This window comes from Adiantum capillus-veneris, chromosome 12 (assembly GCF_014529385.1).
Source record: "Adiantum capillus-veneris isolate H3 chromosome 12, ASM1452938v2, whole genome shotgun sequence".
NCBI classification, from domain to species: Eukaryota; Viridiplantae; Streptophyta; class Polypodiopsida; order Polypodiales; family Pteridaceae; genus Adiantum; species Adiantum capillus-veneris.
This window is the reverse complement of record NC_140942.1, coordinates 16,794,821-16,814,846: the sequence shown is the minus strand read 5'-3', so window position 1 is coordinate 16,814,846 and position 20,026 is coordinate 16,794,821. Positions and strand designations below refer to the sequence as shown.

The window sequence follows — 20,026 nt, the reverse complement described above, 5'->3', positions numbered from 1 at the left end:
TGTATGGTTTGGGGAATTATATGAGAATAGATGGGTATGGTCTTCCAAGGCTGGATGCAATAACTCCGACCGGGTGTAGACTATGGGAATACATAGTTATTTGGGGCCATGAGGTGGCGGACAATATGGCCTGTCCTTGCATGTAACTTAAAATTATCTTTACCTTTTTTAGGATAAATTAAAAATGCTATGTGGTTGGTTTTTTATTCCCCGCATTAAGTGATCGTGCCTCCTGCTGCACGCTACCGCCTGTACTGTGGGGTGGGTCTGCAGAGCCGATTGGGTGAGCAGAATTAGCGCGAAAGGGCCTGTATCTACTAGATCTCTGGTTGGGGGTAATCCCTGAGGATTTGCCCTCATTTAGCGACCTCGATTGTAGGGGCTGGTACAATTGGGTGTCGCGTCTTCTCCAGATGGAATCAACTTGTAAAAATGACTAAGAAGGTGAGTACTCATACTCACTTAGCAGTGTTTTTCCGTTTTCACCTCTCTGTGTGTGAGTTCAATAATGTGTGAGTGATTATCTGTTGAAGCTGTGGGCTCAACATGCCGAAAAAATATGAGAAGACGATTGTGGAGGTTTCCTCCGATCCTAATCTACAGGTTAACATAAATCTGTTCTGCTCTTTAGACTGTTGAAAGATTGTATAGCCGGAAGATCTGGCTGTAGCTTATTTCTTTGGAAAATGGAAATTTTGGAAATTTGCTCAATCTGTCCTTTTTGTAAAAAGAACCAGGCTCTGTAAATCTGTTTCGTTCTTGTTTATGGTATGTATCTCATATTGCTAAGAATCATTGGGAATTTTACTATTGGTTTACTTAATAACAGATATGAAGTAGTGATTCTCTAATAATGTTAGATTTCCGTGGAAAAAGCGGTGTGGCAACTAATTGCTGGGTTCTGAAAAACGGTGTTTTAGCTGAGATTACTGCCAAGTTTCGATGGTATGCTAATGAATGACTCTACTGATTACTATGGCATGCTGTCTAAATGGAAATTGGTATTTCTATGAGGTTTTTTTTACTTTCCAAAAGAAGGTAAGCACTTTTGTAGTGGGTACTTCAGGGCTCTGAATAAATGCTGGAATTTCATAAAATAAGTTAACAAAAAAATAAACTCAAAACAGTGAGCCTGATGGTTCGGTTACCTCGGTAAGTTGAAAAACAAATTGAATTAGTACTCTAGATAATGCTACAGATCTTGGACGGATTTTTTTAGAACAGACGTCTAATTTATTGATTTAATTAAAAGATATTCTGGAATTACTGGCTGTATTGCCCTAGTTTCGGAGATTTTGTAGGAAATGAATGCCATCATATACAAGAGTGTGGTAGATAGGTGGTTTCAAATGTACCTGGACTTTTTTACCATAGTACTTCACTAGCTGGGAATATTAGTGAATGTTTCCTATTACTGCTCACCTAGTCAGCATACACACTGATTTTTACTAGCCATAGTTCGTTGGAACCTCGAATATTCAATAATATTTGCTGGCCATTGACTGCTAGTTTTTTATTTTTCTCTCAAGTATATATTAACTGGTCTTTTTCTAACATCTTGCTGTATATAATACAAAATGCTTCTAGTAGGTTGGTTTAAAAAAAGGGGTGCTTGGTACGATGAGTATGTCATAAATTTTCCCTTTATCTGAGCCTGGCCGAAGACTTTTAAGATATTTCTCGGACGGTGTCTGAGCTGGCTCTTTGTGACTGAGTCATTCAGTGTATTGTGGTATACAATTGTTAGCTGACATGTGGTAGTAGTATGTTTGACATGACATAATAGCAAGGTTATTTGTTGATAAAAGTTATGAATTTATCTAAGATAGGGGTATCTCAGGTATGTAAAGTGGTAAATATTGAGTTGTTTTTTGCGGGATATCCCAGCTTGGTTATAAAACTGGTTCCAAAAATAGGATCAGTTCCAAAATTTGTGTATATACAAGGAAGTGGAAAAACCTTTTGCAAGATCTGCACTTGATATTGCTAACTACCCAATGAAGGATAAAAACGCATCATCATCAACCACTGTCTTTAGAATATGTGCCTTTTAATGCACCTTTGAACATTCAATTGCTCACAAGTACTCGTCAAAAGATTGTATCACGATGTTTTATTAATGCACACATGAGGACCTTATAGTATAAGCCACTTAAAAGGGTACCAACGACGTTGGTCGAGCGACGCTTTTGAAGAAAATATCCTCGCTTATATAAGGATCAATATCACGGTTGGTATATATACTGACTTAGACCAACATTTATGTTGACGTCATTTTGGACAATAAAAATTGAAACCCGTGCAAGCACATTTTGAGGAGAGAGAGAGAGAGAGAGAGAGAGAGAGAGAGAGAGAGAGAGAGAGAGAGAGAGAGAGAGAGAGAGAGAGAGAGAGAGAGAGAGAGAGAGAAACCCTTTCTCCTATCTTCTCATCTCTCTCCTTCAAACATACATATATCACCACGCGCGCACACGCACACACACACACACACACACACACACACATTTGCACATTAGAATGAAAGCACACAAACACAAACACATTATGCAGACGTATTCATATACACATGCATATGCAAAAATTTATCACTGCTTATTAATGTTCTCTATTAGGTAAGCTGACTTTGTTAATTATCTTAGTTTTTTTGTTGATTAAATTTAATTGTGATGTTTTTACTAAGATGTGTTAATTAATTATCTCGGAGTAGCTAGAGACATAGTAAATATGAAGAAGGATAGAGATAAATGTAGAGAAGAGAAAGGAGGCAGGTGGATTGGGTAAGTAAGATAGATAGATATGTAGCTATAGATGTAAAGAGAGCAAGGTAGAGAGAGGTAACGTCAAGAGGTAGACAACATTAAGATAGATATAAATAGGAAAAAGTAGTTGGATTTTGAGTTTGAGAGATAGAGAGTTAGATAGTAGAAGGTGTTTAATTTAGACGTAGAGAGATAGAGATTGGAATTAGTGATGAAGAGAATGAAAGTGATTGAGATCATAGAGGCAAGGAGGCATGGAGAATATAAGGTGGAAAAATAGAGAAAAAGAGAGGTAGATATATAGAGAAAAATTGAGATAGACATAGGTACATAGAAAATACGAGATAGAAATAGATACATGTATATATTGATAAGAAAGATATGTAGATATCTAAGGTCTTTTCCTTTTTTTCTACGTACAAGGCTTTCAAGATAAGGGTCCATTAAGGGCAAGACTGAGTACGACGAGCCAATGAGGTCCTTCCTATTATATATGTGATTCAATATTTATAGACTGAGGGTACATGGTTGTGTCAAGCTTCTTATGCCTCGGGTGTGCGACATGACTTGGCCTATTGATAACTTTGATGCATTCAGCCATAATTATCCCTGAAATTTTTTTCCCAGAGCTTCCTTGTCGACTTATGTATATATATTTTTTAAAAAAAGACCACTGTATCAGTGTACCATATTTGACTAAAAATAACTCCAGACATTCATGATCAATTTATGGACAAATCCAAACCTCAAATAGATAGGTCTTGTATCCTGTTTTTAGTCAAATCCAGACATTCATGCTCACTTTATTGACCATTCCACACCTCGATTGGATATATCTTGTGTCCTGTATCAGAAGCATATCAATGATCACACGTGATCCTAGTAGACTGTTTAAAGTTATATAAGAGGTAAATAAACATTGAGTTCTTACAAGTATGATTAGATCAAGGCACTTTTACACACAATTATGCATTATGTATGTTTGTCCTGCTCTTGCTCTCTTAGCCTCTCTTGCCTGCACCAGGCTCTGATACCATGTAAAGAATGAGGATGCAAGAGAGCTACACAAGACAAGCACAAAGCACATAGAGATGGAAAGCTTCTTCTTCTTCTTCACAGAAAAGAGAGTACAAAATGACTAAGTGCTAAAGCTGAAAAGTAGCACATATGTACATGCGGTCACTAAGTGTGAACTCACTAGAAGCGTACTAGGCTGGCACTATAAGTGTAGTCCAGCTGTAGAATCACTGGCAGAGATTCTCCATGTCGGTCACCTAACGCACCAGTGAGTAAATGCCGTAAGCGGCCAAGACCCGTAGTGGATGCCAGCTCAAGGTGTAGAGCTCGACATCTCAACAGATTTCTCCAAACACACTATGGCATCGGAGATGATCTTAGGACATCCTTTCATGAGGGAAGCAAACATGGTGCATGACTGGTTCAAAAACCATGTCTACTTGCAGCTCCAAAATTCTGTCATTCGAGTGGATCTTGTGACGGGTCGAGCACATCCTCTAGGAAACAAGTTTATAATTGATCATAGATCTGACACCACAGTTCACTCGGCCCCATTGCAGTATTGTTACACGTGTAAAGCAGACACTGATGCTGGGGAAGAGTCTCCTTATATGGATGTACTACCTGGGATGACTGAGTCGGACAATGTGGATTGGGTCCACATAGCAGCAACCATAGACACTTGGGGAAATAGGGGGACGACTTGGGTAACACCTGAGGGGGATGAAATACCACCACTTGTACCCTTAAACATGCTAGAAGCAATGCATATAGCTTTTGATGATCTACAAGATGAAAGTTTGATTGGCATTGAAACCAGTAGTGCCTCACAAGACTATAGCCCACACGATTGGGGTCAGAATCATCAGTTGAAATTGACTCTGAGGACGAAGAATCTGAGTTAAATCTTAGTGCAAATGTGGGGACAAACCATTCAGGGCCCAGTGGTAACCTAGATGATAATCTATTCAAGGGAGCAGAAGACACAAGTAGTGATTCATCTAGTGAGTCTTCACTAGAAATTGACCGTAATCGAGAATTAAACAAGAAGAGTAAGAGATATAAGAGGCGATGGTATCGAGCAAATGTGCGTGCTAGAATAAATGAAAAGAAATCTACCGCAGAATGGCTTAATTATATAGGGCATGTGATGTTCATCGAAAGTTGGTAGATAACTGGGGTGAATACCTTCAAAGCGTTATGTGGTGTAGTCCACAACCCATTGACATCGCACAACTAGAGGCTATAGAGAAGCCAAGGTTGAGCCGTACCGTAAGGAGACGACAAAATTGAGAGTTAGCTCAACAATAAAAGGAATCAAAAGTTAAATCACAGTCCACAGAACAACATGACCCCACAGACTTACACCCTGCACCTGAACATTTCAAATCCTATACCACAGAGGAACGTAAGGTTGTGTATACAAAGGCCCAAAGAAAACCTATCGATGGGAGCAATGGAGTCTATGATGGTCCAGCAATAGTTAAGGAAATAGAGTTAGCAGACCCAGGAGAAGAGTCTAAACCTGTCTTCATTGCCCAAGATCTGACAGCGACTGAGGAGTGTGTACTTAAAGAACTTCTCAAGGAATTCACGGATATATTTGATTGGACATATCATGATATGAAAGGTGTTCCACCTTCCGTGGTGCAGCACACAATCCCCATGAATAGCATGGCTAAACTAGTTCAGCAACGACCCTACCCGATGAATCCTAAATATGCAATGATCTTTCAAGAAGAGATTGAAAAGCTTGTGGAATGCGGATTCATATACCCTATTGAGCACTCAGAATGGGTGTCTCCAATAGTGATTGTGCCAAAAAAGAATGGGAAACTCAGAGTGTGCGTAGATCTCAAGAAGGTCAATGCCGCTACTAGGAGGGACCATTACCCCTTGCCATATTCGGAACATGTGCTTGAAAGAGTTGCAGGGAAGGAAGCTTATAGCTTTTTAGATGGGTACTCTGGCTACAATCAAATCACAATTGCACTAGAGGACCAAGCTAAAACAGCCTTTATAACCGAATTTGGAGTGTTTGCATTCCATGTTATGGCCTTTGGATTAACCAATGCCCCTGCTACCTTTCAAAGATTAATAAACACTGCTTTTAGAGAATATTTGAGGGAGTTTTGCGAAGCTTTCTTAGATGAACTTTGTGTTTATTCCTCTTGGAAAGAACATCTATCATGCTTACGAAAAGTGTTTGAGAAGTGTAGATTGTATCACATCTCCTTAAATCCTTTAAATGCCAATTTTGGGTTAAACATGGAGTCATTTTAGGGCATATAGTGTCCAAAAATGGGATTTCCACAGGTGAGAGAAAAATTAAAGCCATTGCTTAATTGCCACCACCTACAAACTATAAGGGAGTTCAAAGATTCATGGGCCATGTTGGTTATTACCGACGGTTTATTTTAAACTTTGCCGAGATAGCTCGTCCTTTGTACAAGCTTCTTATTGAGTTCCACTGGACTGCGGAGTGTGACTATGCTTATGAGTCATTGAAAAAGACCTTGACTAGTGCTCCTATTCTACGAGTGCCCGATTGGAATGTAATTTTTCATGTGCATATTGATGCATCGAACTTTGCTATTGGGTGTGTTCTAACTCAACCAGGAGAACATAAACTGGACTACCCCATTAGCTTTGCAAGTCGTCAATTGAATGATGCCGAAAGGAACTACACCACTACAGAGCAAGAAGGTTTAGGTATGATTTATGCAGTGAAGAAATTTTGCTACTACCTTCTGGCCAACAAGTTTGTGTTCTATGTTGATCATCAAGCCTTGTTGTATCTAGTAAATAAACCTTGTTCCACGGGATTAATTACACGATGGTTGTTAATTCTCCTTGAGTTTGATTTTACCGTTGTGGTGAGACCTGGTAAAAGACATGTCATGGCTGATCATTTGTCTCGCATACCCAATGGTGAAGCCCCTATTGGAGTCGATGATGAATTGCCTGATACTTCTCTATTCCTAGTCAAAACCATACCTGAATGGAGTGAGAAGATTGTGAACTTTCTAGTTAATGGTTTTCCACCCAAAGAGCTTCATAAAGACAGAGCTCGAAAACTGTTAAAAGAATGTGAACCTTACTTTCTCATTGCGGGAACTCTCTACAGGCTAGGGAAGGATGATATTCTTAGACATTGTACACGTGAGGATGAGTATTTATACATATTGCAAGACGCCCACATGGGTATAGCCGGAGGACATTTCTCAGGGGAACTAACAGCTAGAAAAGTGTTGCAATCAGGCTATTGGTGGCCAACCTTATTTAAGGATGCATCACTTTTTGCAAAAGGATGTGATGAATGCCAACGTTACAAGATCACACAACGAAAGGATAGGATGCCCTTACATCCTGTTAAAGTGACTCAACCATTTGAAAAATGGGGTTTGGACTTTGTAGGCCCAATTAGTCCAGCAGCTTGTAGCACTCAATCTCGATATATTATCGTTGCCACTGACTATGTGACAAAGTGGGCGGAAGCCAGGGCGACACGTAAGGCTGATGCAAGGTCAACTGCCAAGTTTCTCTTTGAGAACATTATTACAAGATTTGGTTGTCCCTTTGAGATTGTGAGTGACAATGGTACTCATTTTATAAATGGAGTAATAAAAGATTAACTCACTACCAACTTTATGATAGCTCACCATAAATCCACACCTTATTATCCACAAGCAAATGGCCAAGCTGAGAGCACCAATAAGACCTTAATCTCTATCTTAACCAAAACGGTGGAAGCTCATCGCACAAATTGGGATTTAAAGCTTACATCAGCTCTATGGGCTTATCGTACTGCGTATAAAGTTGCCATTAACTGCACACCATTCAAGATGGTGTATGGCCAAGAAGCGGTTATGCCATGGGACTTTGTCATTCCTAGTCTTCGAGTAGCTTCTCAAGAAGGTTGGTATGGTAACCCCTTAGTTGAGCGATTATATATCCTTGAAAGGCTAGATGAAGAGAGGCAATTAGCTGTGCAAAATGCACTTGTGGAGAAAGATAGGAGGAAGAAATGGTTTGACCGTCATCTAAAGAACAAAGATATCAATGTTGGTGATAAAGTCCTTATGTATGGAGTGCGTAACGAAAAGAAAAAGTTGAAATATGCGGGAAAAGGACCATATAGAGTATGTGAGATCACCCCACAAGGAACCATTCGTGTGGAGACTCTTGATGGAGTTGAAACCATTGGATTCCTCAATGGGAGCAAATTTAAAAGATACTATGATCCTTTAAGCCAAGAGGAGCTACGTGCCATCCATACGAAAAAGACAGCCAAGGCTCAAACATAATTGAAAAAGAGACAAGCTCAAGCTGAGGCTGGTGATAATGAAAATGGATGCACTATGTACATGCTGTCCTACCTGTACACATGTGGGCCCCACGTAACCACCTGGCTCTGAAAAATGGGCAATCCTTTATTCAATGCACCATGCATGTGTATGTACATATGTGCAATCACTTCTTCCAAAAAACTCCTAACAACGCTATACCTTTCAAGGATGTGTGTGGTTAATTGAATGTCATGAGCAAAAATAATTGTTTGGAACTAACCTTTGTTTGGTTCTAGCATTAAGTGACTACTATGACATGCTATACCTTTGAGGATATCCCAATCTTCTTTGGGAATTTTGAAGAAGATGTTGATGATTTTCTTGTTGATTTTAAAATAATTTCCATATCCTTGGGAAAAGGGATGATATTGAGAAAACGATTTTTTTGTTGCTATGCCTTAGAGGAAATGTTGAGCAATGGTTTTGGAGTATGTCTTCTCAGATCTAAGATGGATATACCCAAAATTTCAAGGCCTTGAAGACGAGATTCTCTAAAGTGTCAACAATGGAGCAATCATGGCTTCATTCAGGAGACTTCAACAACATGGTGAAGACTACTATGCTTATAAGGAGGATTTTTCTCGATAATGGGCAAGGTGTGGATTTAATTCTACATTTCCAGATTATGTAAAAATGGATCAATTTATTTTGGGATCATCAATCTATCGCGGGATTGTCTCGTTTCCTAAAGACAAAGGTTACTTGTTGTGAATCCTATACCTTTGAAGAAACAGTCTCTATTGCGCAAAGAAAGTTTCATAAGTACTTCCATCAAAAATGGTTTCCATCATGCCGAAAGAACTGACCATTAGAAAAGTGTCTCTGTCAAGGAATCATCTCCTTTGTCATCGTTCTTTACTTCAACAAATATTGAAGATGATGTTTAAATGCAAATTGATGATTCCAGTGCTGAAGGTGTGATAAATATTCAAATGTGGTATCTCTTTCTTCTACCTTCATCACAAGCCTACAACAATCAGCACAAGATATCTCAAATGGCATTGAGGATGACTCAATAATGGATACATCCAACCTTTTAATGGACCAAATTCTTTTCAAAACAAAGAAAGATTCTATGCAATGCAACTCTATGGAGAATGAAGACCTCAAAGCTAACTTTGAAATCTTGGGTTATACAGATTGGCGAGCAAGCATTTCCGAGCAACAAAATAATCGAGCAACTCCCTTCAAACATTCTTTTTAACTTAGAGTAAATTGCAAAAGTGCAAGCGGGTTTTCCATTGTTGAAAACTAATTCCACAATTAAACTCAAATCCCATGATGACTAATCCCATGGAACCAAGATTGGAGCCGATTTCAAGGTTGCCTCCCTCCTAGCTATGTAAGCATCTACTTCTTCATTCAATGACCTCAAGCCAATGTTTGTGCTCTCACTCTCATCCCACGAAGATCATTGTCATCAAAGTCCTATGTGACTAACCCCGGGGAGGTCACCTAATAAAAATGTAACCTATCACGTGAGTTCAACAGAAGGGTATTTAAAGTTCTTGAAACTTACAGAAATATATATACAGAAGGGCATTATTTTTTCAAATTTGAAAAAAAATTACAGATTTGAAAAGAAAAGGGTACATTATATTCTTAACAAAATTCACAGATAAGTGGTTTTAGAAACATGTCTTGAACGCACGTGATATGGTAGTTTTACACGTAGTGAAGCCCCCGAGTGACTAACACGGAGCACACTTGATCACTGCATAGAGGATCGTGAGATAGAGACCCTCTTCCTTTTCTTTGAGAGACTCTCCTACTTGTAGGACCACACCCAAGTTTTCAAAACAATAAACAACCCCTTAAACCACTGCACAATCACTATTAACGATCGTATTTTACACATTTATCATGTAATCCATATACTCATTGTAATTAACACACTCATTTATGTTGAAAAACCAAGCATGAGGTAAAGTCTAGCTATGAGAAATCCATGATAACAAAATAATAAAATATCTTGATTCTTATGAGAAGATACCAAAGATGAAGTTGCATTATTATAGTATCAATCTAGTGGATTTCCTCCTTCTTCCCTTCTCTTCAACATGTTGTTTTGATTTTTCAACTAGCTCAAGGCTAAAGCCTTTTCCCAAACACTAGGCCGCCTTGAAGAGCAAACTAATATAAACCGTACCCACTTTAGTTGACATACAAATATTCCACCATGCCTTATTGGATCAAATGTGAAGACCTTTTATTCTAAACACCCTCGACAGAGCATAGCACTCTCTCTCTCTCTCTCTCTCTCTCTCTCTCTCTCTCTCTCTCGTGGCGCTCGCCTCTCTTCCTATGTTGTAGCACCACAGAGCAGACAGGGACAAGAGGTTTCCACAAGCAGCCTTGTTGCATTACTGAGGGGAGGAGTTTTCACCAACCGCACGTAAACGAGGGTCGCCAGCCAGGGTAGAAGAAGACGCTACCTAGTGGGGGGATTGCATGGCAGTGAGGGCAGGGTCAGAGAGCAAGATAGGATAGGCTTGGTGAAGGAGTAATCTTCATACTATGGAAATTTTAAAGAGATAATTTTAGGAAGTATAGTATTGAGGGGTGAGGAACAAGCTCATGCTCATGAGGCCCACACCCAAGTTGACTCTCTCTCTCTCTCTCTCTCTCTCTCTCTCTCTCTCTCTCTCTCTCTCTCTCTCTCTCTCTCTCTCGCTCGCTCGCCCGCAAGACATGTCTCATACATCTGCCTTACATTGCTATTCAAATCATCCGGGAAATGAAAAATCCGTAAGAATGACAACTTTGATCTCTGCTTGTGAAATTTCTAAACAAGTTACAAAGGGATCATTGAGAAACCATATACAAGTTCAGAAAGGCACCTAAGTTTAGCTATACCTTGATGATGAGCGAGGCCTATGGCCACCCTCAAATGCCTTACGGAGAGGTTTGGGTGGGGGATCTAGCTTGTTAGGATTAGGCTTCTTATGCGAGAGCACCTCTTGACCAGAGCTGTCGCGAGTCACAACACGCACTATAACATCTTGTCCATGCTGGAATAGCTGCTGCAGTTTCTCCATGCCACCCAAGAAGCCCAAGTCTTGGGCCGGAAAAAATGCTTCGCGTCCACTGGGCATGGTGACCCAATATCCCTCAGGCATCACTTTTTGGATGGTTGCTTGGAATGTGTTTGTGTCTTTCGGTTTGAGCATTTTCTCAGGATCCATGTCCACCTCAATGTCATCATAGTAGCTACTATTGTTGGTAGCAATAGATATTATCGGCCCTCGAGTCACATGAAATTTTGAAATCACTGAGGGTGACGTTCTTGTCTGACGCATCCGAGCTGATCCACATTGGGATTTCATCTACACATGAGTAGCAATAGCAATAGCTATTCAGGGGTCACATGAAATGTGGCTTGAGTGACTGTTACAAATATGATGAAGTCTACTGTCTCTTGCGCAACAATAGATGAATAATCTCCTCTTGACCACCTTCTTCAATGGCGTGCATGTTTTTGCTACGGTACAAGAAGTAACGATTTCAGACCAAGCTCCTAGCTATGGCGAAAGCCTGGACATCATGCAAAGAATCATTTATGAGTCCATCGCCGCATGCCTTCTGTAAGCTGTCGATGAAAATTAAGCGGATGATGCTGCAGGCGCTTGTGTGTGCGTGCGCGTGACGGTCATCTCTTCCCTCCCCTCGTCCCTCGAACCAAAGGACCACTCGCAGAAACACACACTCTCTCTCTCTCTCCACTGAGGGTGGTAAGGCCTGCAGCTCGGCAAATTCTTCTCCAGAAACTGCTTGCAGGAAAACTCTCTCTCCCTCTCTCTCTCTCCCTCTCTCTCTCTTCACTGAGGGTGGCACGGCCTGCAGCGCTCACCTGAGAGTGGCACAGTGTTGAGGGAGGCTGAGGCTGAGCGTTGAGGGAGGCTCAGGGAAGGTTAGGGTTGAGAGTGCCTGCCTCTGTCCGTCTCATCACTAAAGCTCATCCTTACCCGCATGAACCTACCCGGCCCTGGTTCGCTGCTGCAACCAGTCCGCGCCGGTGCGGACTTGTTGCTGCTAAATCTGGTTTGGAGCAGCAACCAGTCCGCACCGGCCCGGACTGGTTGCAGCAGCAAACCAGGGCCGGGTAGGTTCATGCGGGTATGGTCCTTTTTTTTATAAAAAAATTTAGAGAGAGAGAGAGAGAGAGAGAGAGAGAGAGAGAGAGATGGTTCTGTGGTTTAATTCAATGGTAAGCCTCCATTTTGGTGAGAGATGAGCAGCTCTGAGAAAGAGAGCCCCTTGTGTTCACCTCTACCTACTCCTCCACTGTCCTTCCTGTCCGGCTCATCCTCCACTGCAATCTGACGTCGCACTTATGAGCATTTTGATGTCCGTCCAATGCCTGCAATCTGCCGAATTCTCACCCACAAAATTGCCTTACCCAAGAGCTCTTCGACTGCTAGAAGCCCCTTTGTCGAGCTTGCCTGTGGCACCCCACGCTCCTTGGCTCCCTGGTATGCAGCTACAGCCATTCCGTGTCGGCGCGGACTGGTTGCAATAGCAAACGAGTGCAGGTAGGGTCATTTACAAAAGAGGAAAATTACCCCAGATATTTTGTCTTAAATTTCCAAAATGCCCTATAGATTTTCCAAAATTCCCAAAATACGCCGACTTTTGAGATTAAATTTCTCCAAAGATTTTTTTTTTTTAAATCTTTCATAAGAAGACTGATTGTCAATCAATACAAGATGCTAAAACTAGAATTTGAGTTGGTTATGTAAGCTTTGGAGACGAGTTGCTTCATTATTTTTGAACATAATTGCCTTTTTTGTGAGATAATTTGTAACAAATTACATGCTAAGCACTCACAGCAGGTCTCAATTGTCAAAAAGGAATAAATATTAGAAAATCTTGAAGGATCCAACCAAAATAGATACAAGGGTATTTTGGGAATTTCTAAAATTTGAGGGGTATTTTGGAAACTTCCACAAATTAGAGGGGTACTTTGGTAATTTTCCCTTGAAAAAAATAGCATTTGTCAAAATGAGTTGGATTCCAAACTTTTATGAATGACTTATTTTTTGTTGTCGTTTATCTTACTCGCACCTACAATTTATGCGTTTTGCCCATTTCCTGCTTCCTGCCCATAGAATCATGCCCACAAAATCCCGCTTTTGCTAAATATCAGACTCTCAAGAATGTGGGATCCTTGAGAGCCTGCCATGTAGCCGTAGGGACAACATGCTTAGTAGATTAACTAGTCAGCAATTCATTCCACCAAACATGTTTGAACATATATAGGCTACAAATGAGCACGAACTCTGTTCAACACAGCTCGGGATCCGAACTAGGGTATGCTACGAATGAGCACGAACTCTGTTTAACATAAGTCAAGATTCGAACCAACACTCTCAATTCATTCCAACATGGTATACCCCATAGCGCAAATGACGTTCGCTTACAGTCCAAAATTTATCCTAAGTGACAGACAACAGTACTGTAATAGATTGGAGGGACTTTGGATTGTAACCATAGACCTCGGCATGTAGAAGAAACAGTTCTATTGTACCCCCATTCTTGTGATGGTTTCTCTTGTTTACCTATTGCTGCAAAAGATCTTGCAGGCTTTGGAAGTTGTAAATCACCATTCTATGAGCTAGGACTAAAAGATTCTTTCAATCTTTCCTGGATATCCTAGTATTAAATTATTCTCTAGTTGTGACATGGCCTTGGGTGTTTTTAATAGTGAGAGCACTCACAATATAGAAGCTTTTAAGGAATTGTTGCTTCATGACTTTATCTCTGCATCCAACATGCAAATGCACATGAGCTAGACTTGGACCTTTCCTATGTAGAAGAACTTGCATTTGGCTCTGGGTCGTATTGTTTCTATCTACTAATCTCACAATAGACTCGTTAGGCAAGAAATTGTCTTTAAGGAAAGGGTTCCAAAAGCAAAATGATCAGATAAAGCAGCCTTTTGGAGGTCTTGCAAGGCACTTCTTCAAGCTTTATTTTATCCTTAAATTTGCAATTAGGAGGGCTCAAAGAATTAAGAGGCAACTTAGAAGACAATGTTGCACAGGTTGCCAACGAACTTAAGCGAGATGAGAAGTCTTGACTTGAACTTTTGGTAATTAGTAAACTGAAGCTTGCCAAATTTTTTACAACCTATTTTTGAGACGAGGTATGCCACATGGAATTGAATTGTATATGTTTCAAGTGGGAAGAGATTTCTTGTGCCTCATGTATTCAATTTTCATAATGGTTCTAAAATCTCATTTTTTGTCGATTGAGTGTTAGATTTGTGTAATGAAAGTATGTGCATGACATAAATTTTTTCTTTCACCATTGTTAGTATTGTGTCAATTTGCTCAAATTTGTCTTTGCTCGATTCTTTTTGCTCAGTGATCAGAAACCCCCGAAATCTTTAAGAGTGCTTCTTGTTTAAAAGAAGTGAAGATGAAGAGGAAATCATAGGTAGGGAGATCATGGACTACATTGATTGTAGAGAGAAGACTATGGACATGAAAGTCTACTCCAAAACAAAGTAGAAGAGTGTAAAGTGAATCAATGTGAGGATGATCTTCAAGAAGTGTGTTGTGTGCTAAGCATGGAAGAACTTTAAATTTCACAAGTTTAGAAAAATATCCATCAACTTTTGATGTAGTACACAATGAGGAGTTTCAACTTTGCAGAGGAGGGGGGGGGGGGGGGGGGGGGGGGGGGGGGGTTAGAAGTGGATAAAAAACTTGGGAAAGTAGCAAAAAGTAGAATCACAAGAGGAAACTATCAAAAGACTATTATTCTCTTTAATGGTGTATAAGTGGGTGGCTTTTCATTAATGGGAGAGTCTCCTGGCAAGAAAATCCAAAACTTTGAATCCTCAATCAACTTCACAATGGGCTTCACCTCTTCAGACTCAACCTCTTCTCTCTTTACATATGATTTTCATCCTGGGCACAGACCCTCTTAAGCTTTGGAGAACATGAACACTTGGTGATTGATAGAAGATGTTTACAAACCTTCTTTATTTGGCTATTTGGTGTATGGAGGTCTCACATTGTGATGCTTGTGGTCTTCATCATAGATGGAAAACTTGTTGATTGCTACATGTGGATATTTCATCAATCCTAATCATAATCTATTCTCTTCCAATGTGTTGGAAGAAATAAAAACCTTTGTCTATTATGTACGTATGTGGTAAACTATTTGCAACATCTTCCAATAGCAGTTGGAAGCATGGGTCAAGCTTTCCTAAATCATGAAGGTAATGGAATTTTTAAGTTGATGAACCTACCCAGGTTGAATGACTTTTATGAGCTACAATTTAGAGATATGCTAATACAAGCTCTTGAAGTCCATATTAGATACATCAACTTTACACAAGAGGAAGCAATGATGGACAACAATAAGAGCTACAAGTTTCTTCAACCAAATTCAGTAAGCAATTCCATACAATATATCTCTCTTTGAGAGAAAAACTTTAAGATCTTTGATCTTGGGGTTTGATTTGCAAACTTTTCTTAATGGAGAAGGTTTACTCACTCACTTCACTACATCATGCCATTGGCTTTGTAGAAAATATTTTGTTGTGCACAAGGTTTTCTAATCATACATCAAAATTACTTCAAGAAAGTAGACAAGAAAGATGAAAGTAGACAAAGATCGACATTACCTTTGATCAGCTAAATGGTACATGAATGTACCATTATTTAGGGGGGCTAATGATAGCCATTTTTTGGCTATCCATATTTGCCATAGTGAGCCACCTCACCCAAGCAAAATCACCTTAACACTCTGACTATCCTCACCTGTTCATATGTACCATGTGTGTGTGTGTGTGTGTGTGTGCGCTATACGGGGAATCCCCAAATCCGAGCCAATAAAAGCGAGCAAACCATAAACTGAGCAAAACTAACAATTTTTTGGATATCCTTGTGCAATACATTAGTTGCAATACAAAATTACGCAAACCATAAACTTTTTTTTGATATGTTTGCAAGACAAATGTTTTTGATATCCTTGTCCAATATATTAGTTGCAATACAAATTTACGCAAACCATAATTTTTTTTGATATCCTTGCAATACAAAATTACGCAAACCGCAAACTTTTTCTTGATATCCTTGTAATACAAAATTATGCAAACCATAAACTTTGCAAAACTTACAATGTTTTTTTATATCCTTGTGCAATATATTAGTTGTATATATTGTGGTGTGTGGTTGTGAAGGTGGAGTCCGGCCACCTAGTGTGGTCAGACATGTTATGGTTGTAACTGCTTGATGGTAATATAAGGAGGTGCCGGATGAGAGAGAGGCACACTTGGTTTGGATGTGTAGGCAGAGTCAACAACACACCACAATATCTTGGATTTTTGCTGGTTAGAGATACTCCCTACCTAGTTTCTTAACCTAAAAAAATTATTTTAAATTGTTCTATCTCTAACACATGCCAAAAACCTTCCATCAACATTGAAATTAACCAAAAAGGTGTATTGCATCTACATATCAAAATGGAGTGTGCAACAAAAAAAATACTGCCGTACTGGAATATTTGGGGCAAAAGTTAATAGCCATAAGCACATATCACCAAAAAAGCTACTACTATAAAATCAAAGCAAGGTCCACAAGCCTTTAAGGTTGCATCAGCACCCATGAACCTCCAAGTGCTTGGACTAACTCCAATTTCGTTAAAGCCGCCTGATGCATGAATTCATGAGCATGAGGGTCAAGGCCAAGTACTTGTAGAAATATGAAGTAAATGTGCTTACATGGCATATACACAAAGCGCTTGCTTTCTCGGTTTTGAAAATCCTCGCAAGTACATCTAGGAAAATCTGGCATTGTCACAGAGTATGTCACTCCCTTTGCACGAGTTTTACCAAACACCAAGCAAGTTTCTTCGAGCAAACCAAAAATCGAGCGTATTTCACCAAAATAATAGCCATTATCTACCAAAATTTGTACCTTTTTTTGTGGGCACTTGTTGCCCTAGTAGAAATTGCTCATTCATCTTTCTTTCAAAAACAATTAGAATTTGGAACGATACATCAAGATGCTAGAGTTGATCAAAATTATAATATGATCTGCCCCTCCAAGAATGTTGAGCCTATCTATTATTTTTGTGGCCTTATCGAGACTCTCTCTCTCTCTCTCTCTCTCTCTCTCTCTCTCTCTTGCATGTGCCTCCTAGAAAAGGGAATGTGTCGACAAGGGTGTGCACTACTATGTTGGCAAAGTACAACTCTGGTTAGTACCCTTCTCTCTCCGAACAAGTATGTGAGGCATAGTTGGATGCTAGTATCCTAGCAATTTCTTTAGAAAGGACTCATCATTAATAGAGATTTTTAGTAGGTCAAAACAGGAGATATGCATGTATGATCTTACGTAAACCTCAAAACATAGAATCTAATGAGGATGATGATATTGTTTAGGGAAAATTACCAAAATACCCGTGTAATTTGTTGGAAATTCGCAAAGTACCCCTTAAATTTCAAAATTTCCTAGTATACTCTTGTACCATTTGGGATGGGTTAGCCTAGATTTTTGCATATACTTATATTTCTGACAAGGAAGAGTTATTTTTAAGTTTTTTAGATGAAACTATTTAGTAATGGGGTCACAAGTAGAGACATTCGTATCTATAAAAGATTAGCAATTTCATTTTAAGAGACCACAATACCATATCAAATCCTAGTTATATCATCTTCTATTGAGAAAGAACCAATTTTCCTATGAGAAGTTAGAAAAAACTTCAAAACTTTGTTTTTAGAGATGTTTAAATGTCATGCGCGGTCATGATAGAAAAACATTTTTGGACAGAGAAATTTCCAAGCAAGGAGTATTCTGGGAAATTTGAAGAAATTGAAAGGTATTTTGGGAATTTTTGGTGAGGGGTATTCTGAGAATAACCACAAATTAGAGGGACATTTTGGTAATAGGAAATTCCTCTCTCTCTCTTTTGATTTATCACCTCCCTGAAATTAATCTTGACGGTGCAATGGCATGGCAATCACTTCCTCAAAGAATTGCTCAGCACATTATGATGTATACATTCAACTACAAGGTTGAGTGCCTTTACCTCCATGTGAAGGGTCGATAATCATCAACCTGCATCTGCAAGATTTCTACATTTTCAAAGATTTAAAACCTAGCTTGAACATCCTACCGCACAAGGGCCAATACAAAATGGCATAGTTGGAGCACATGTCATTGGCAGAGACAAATGTGATGCACGATGCACAACCGTCCGAATCCATGGGAATAACAAAGCGAGTGCAAGCTCCCACATCAAAGTCATCAGCAGGAGAGTGACATCATTGTAGAGAAAGACAAAAAGCCAGAGCCGCGAACGAGAAGCAGGGCCCAGGGGCTTGATACAGATCCTCTCTTCCTCCATCTCGGCGACTTTTAGCGCTCCTTGTGCCATGACACTCAGCACAAAAGTGACTCTAGTCCATCGCCTCCCTCCCTCTGCATTGGGTGTTGGGCTTGCCCGGTGGAGATGCCAGTGAAGGTGTGCTGCAGGCAAAGGATGCAAGCATGGTAGTGCTGAGGCACGATAGGCCAAGAGGGCGTCGTAATGCAGAGCAGGACGCAGGCAGGGTAGCGTTGAGGTGGGACAAAGCAAGCGGGTGACGGGACAGAGCAGGGGTGACAAGAGGGGCGTCACAATGCTCAGCAGGGCGCTCAGAGATGGAGAGGTGACACGACTGTGCAACACGAGGTAGGGTCAAGGAAAAACGAGGTCGGGACAAGCAGGGAGAGGGAGAGGTAGCCGTGAGGGTCTGTAGGAGCTTTTACGTAGGGTAGAAGCTCCCAAACACCACAAACAGCACTGATGCCTCTGCTTGCTTGTCCAGCCACCTTTGGCCAACGACCTGGGGCCTCTCTCTCTCTCGGCACGGGCTGGCTGCTAACGATGAGCTTCAAGCAGGTGCATGCAAGTGAAGGACCGAGAAGGCCCAGGAAGCGCAGAGCCTGCGGCACAAACACAAGCTTCATAAGCTAAGATCTTGTCAAACAACGCCGAAGCAAATGAAGCAGCCCGCATGGGATCCCAAACCTTAACAGACAAAGTGGAAGAGAAGGGATTGCCACTTCTCTCTCTCTCTCTCTCTCTCTCTCTCTCTCTCTCTCTCTCTCTCTGTGCACAAGGTGGAGATCCCAATGAGGGCCACCTGCAGGACGAGGGTAGCGCTCTCTCTCTCTCTCTCTCTCTCTCTCTCTCGCAGCAAGCCCCACGTTTTCTTTTTATAAAAATGACCCCTCTCTGGTTTGCTGCTATAACCAGTCCGCGCCAGCGCGGAATGGTTGCAGCAACAAACCAGGGAAGGGTAGTGTCATGCGTAGTGCATATGTGAAACAACACACGTAAATTGACATAATTTGAAGGTTTTTACATTGAATTACACCAAAATTTTTAAATTTTGTAGGTTTTTTCACCTTCAAATATAAAATTTAGAGGTAAATTTCAAAATTTGTAGGTGGGATTACACTAAACCTAGGTTTTTTTCGAGCACTGGGACTCGTGCAGGGACGGTTGTTTCTTTTTTTTTTAAATGTGACGTAGACCAGGGAGCTATTGTAGCAGGCAATAGCACGCAAGGGATGTATGGTTTGCCGTAGGAGATCAGTCAACTACGTGTCCTTAGGCAAATGATTGTGAGACGGCATAATATTGAGGTGTTGAGGATGGATGACAGTACAGCCCCCACTGCAAATTGATGGCGAGCAATGCAAGTCTTTCTTATTTCCATGATTGTAGTTATTGGGGCATTAAATTGTAGTAACATACATTTGCATGTAGAAGAAACAATTGTGCTCTTGCGATGGTTCCTCTTGTTTACGTGCTGCTGCAAAGTATCTGGCAAGCTTTAGAAGCTTTAAATTTCCATTATGTGATTTAGGACTAAAATATTCTTTAATCTTGGCCTGA

At 40.3% G+C, this 20,026-nt stretch overlaps 2 protein-coding genes across 2 annotated transcripts; both read right to left on the bottom strand.

Annotated features, from left to right (window-relative positions):
- Positions 1-10,971: 10,971 nt before the first annotated feature.
- LOC147445366 (uncharacterized) lies at positions 10,972-11,451 on the bottom strand. The gene has a single exon (XM_086526013.1). The coding sequence runs from the start codon at positions 11,449-11,451 to the stop codon at positions 10,972-10,974; it is 480 nt and encodes a 159-aa protein (XP_086382139.1).
- Positions 11,452-18,238: 6,787 nt separating this feature from the next.
- On the bottom strand, positions 18,239-19,092 carry LOC147445365 (uncharacterized). The gene is made up of 2 exons (XM_086526012.1): positions 18,833-19,092; positions 18,239-18,800 (listed from the first exon to the last, which is right to left on the bottom strand). Exons 1-2 carry the CDS (start codon positions 19,090-19,092, stop codon positions 18,239-18,241), a joined length of 822 nt encoding a protein of 273 aa, XP_086382138.1.
- Positions 19,093-20,026: the final 934 nt, after the last annotated feature.